The sequence below is a fragment of the Engraulis encrasicolus genome, chromosome 24 (genome assembly GCF_034702125.1).
Source record: "Engraulis encrasicolus isolate BLACKSEA-1 chromosome 24, IST_EnEncr_1.0, whole genome shotgun sequence".
NCBI lineage: Eukaryota > Metazoa > Chordata > Actinopteri > Clupeiformes > Engraulidae > Engraulis > Engraulis encrasicolus.
The window spans coordinates 49,051,146-49,053,645 of NC_085880.1; the positions used below are offsets into that span (position 1 = coordinate 49,051,146).

Below are 2,500 nucleotides of genomic sequence, written 5' to 3' on the forward strand. Positions count from 1 at the left end.
TTACCTGCCCATCAAGGTGAGACCCCCTTACCTGCCAATCATGCTTAACGAGGTAAGGAGACCCCTCTTACCTGCCAATCAAGGGTAGTCATACTGAACGAGACCCCCTTACCTACCAATCAAGGTGAGAGCCCCCTTACCTGGCCATCAAGCTTAACGAGGTAAAGAGACCCCTCACCTGCCAATCAGGCTTAACGAGGTAACGAAGCCCCCCTTACCTGCCAATCAAGGTGGGGCATGCTTAACGAGACCAGACGAGGCAGTTACCTCTGAAACCACCTCAAAGGGTGATGATTACCTCAGAAGAGAGACACACACACACACACACACACATACACACACACACACACACACACACACCGTTACAAAAGGCCTCTGGTGCCTTCCTTTCCCCTGAGCAGGATGTGGCCGTGAGGTGACCAGCCTTAGTAGTAGTACACACACACACACACACACACACACACACACACTGTTACAAAAGACTCGTGTCTGTGTCTGTGTGTCTTCCCTCTTGTGGTGTCACTCACTCACACACATAAAGTCGCACACTCTCCAGAAGTTGACCTGAGCTTGTTCCTTATCCTATTAACTGGTTATCTGGCTCTGGGAGGGGAGAGAGAGAGGGAGGGAGAGAGAGAGAGAGAGAGAGAGAGAGAGAGAGAGAGAGAGAGAGAGAGAGAGAGAGAGAGAGAGAGAGAGAGAGAGGAGAGAGAGAGAGGAGAGAGAGAGAGAGAGAGAGAGGAGAAGAGAGAGAGAGAGAGAGAGAGAGAGAGAGAGAGAGAGAGAGAGAGAAGAGAGGAGTGAGTGTGAAGTGTTTAGTGTTTTGTGTGCTAGAGGGGGAAATAAGGTGAGCGTGGGAGGGGCTTGAGAGAGACGGGGGAGAGAGAGCGAGCAAGAGAAGTAGGGCGTGGTAGCAGTTTGTTCCTGTGTGTGTGTGTGTGGGGGGGGGGGGTATATTATATGGTTTAATATACACTGTAGCCCCAGTAGAAAAGGAATAGGAATTACTAACTTATCACAATTCAAAATCTTAGTCCTTTCATTAGACTTGGCCTGTTTAGGACTAACTGGTTCATGCACTAATGGCAAATTAAGACTCTGACTTCGTTGTCTGCCGTGCAGGACTGAGGTCATCTGATCTGGGAGATTTGCAATTTATTGTGTATATCTGTAGATTTTTCCAATGTTCTTTATCCAAAATGTCCAAGATGAATGATCAAACATTGTAATCAGTTCTTTACCAACAAACTTGGATTGCCGATTTTTAATTTCCTTCTGTTTATTATTTCTTCATGCTGTTGTGCTGATTTCGTTCACACTTATAGTATTGGCTTTACCGATGCAAGAACTGTGCAGGGCGAGTTTTTAGCCAGAATCTCGTCGTGAAATTAAAGTTCCATCTATTTCAAGCTGCCATTACGACACTCTTCATTACAATGCTGTTTATGGCCGTTTGACTCGGTTTTAAATGTCATCACCGTTTCAAATTGTAAGCATACAAACACCGTATCATGTTGATATCCATTCCTGACTTAAACATAATTAACTATCATCACTTATAAGTAGGTGGGCGGAATTGGGGGACGGGCGCAATTAGGCGACTTGGCTATATGTTTCAATTGTACATAGTCCCTCATAAACTGAAATTGAATTGAAATTGTTGGTCTTGCGTGTGTCTGTCGTGACATGTCGTGACGTGTCGTGTTGTGACTTGTCGTGTTGTGTCGTGTGGTGTGGTGCAGGACTGGGGTCGTCCGGGGGACCTGTGGAACCTTGACATCCGTTGGCACATGCCCAGTGCGGAGGGGAGAGCCTTCGTCTTCGAGACGCTCGACCAGCTGCTGAAACCAGAACTGGAACGCCTTCAGAAGCACACACAGGGGACACAGGATATGAGCAGGTGACGCACACACACACACACACACACACACACACACACACACACACACACACACACACACACACACACACACACACACACACACACACACACACACACACACATCAGAGGCGGTTCTTAATGTAAGCACTTGAAGCACGGCTTACCAATATAAAAGCGACAAACACGACATCCGAATTTAAACCCTTCATCCTGTTGACGTGATTCAGCTGTCTGTGTTGTCTGCTACTGGCGGTTCTTATAAAACTGGTTAAACAGCGACACCACAGTGGCTATCGAGAAACACTGTTTAACAGCGATGGTGAAACACGTTACTACAGCAAATGAAGCACAATTTCTAAATGACTTGGAGTCAATGGCAGAGAATCTGTTTTCAATTGGCTTTCCGCCGATGTCCCGCCAGGTTATGAAGCACATTTTCATTGTGCTTATACCAATAGCGCACCGCAAAATATGATTGACAGATGAGTTGTTAAATCATAACTCGATCTGACACCTGACCTTTACATTGGATTCAGGAAGTAGAGCTCAGGCAGACGTGATGTTTACATTTTTGACTGAAGCCAGTTGCTTTTATGATAATCTCGAAGACTGACAACA

The 2,500-nt window shown here is 46.2% G+C and overlaps 1 protein-coding gene across 1 annotated transcript in view; it reads left to right on the forward strand.

Moving 5' to 3' along the window:
* The window catches only part of psme4a (proteasome activator subunit 4a), a 90,408-nt gene that overhangs the window by 49,516 nt on the left and 38,392 nt on the right, over positions 1–2,500 (forward strand). The window contains exon 21 of the mRNA XM_063191871.1: positions 1,743–1,900. Coding sequence (XP_063047941.1) covers positions 1,743–1,900 — 158 coding nt within the window. The remainder of the gene's footprint in view (positions 1–1,742; positions 1,901–2,500) is intronic.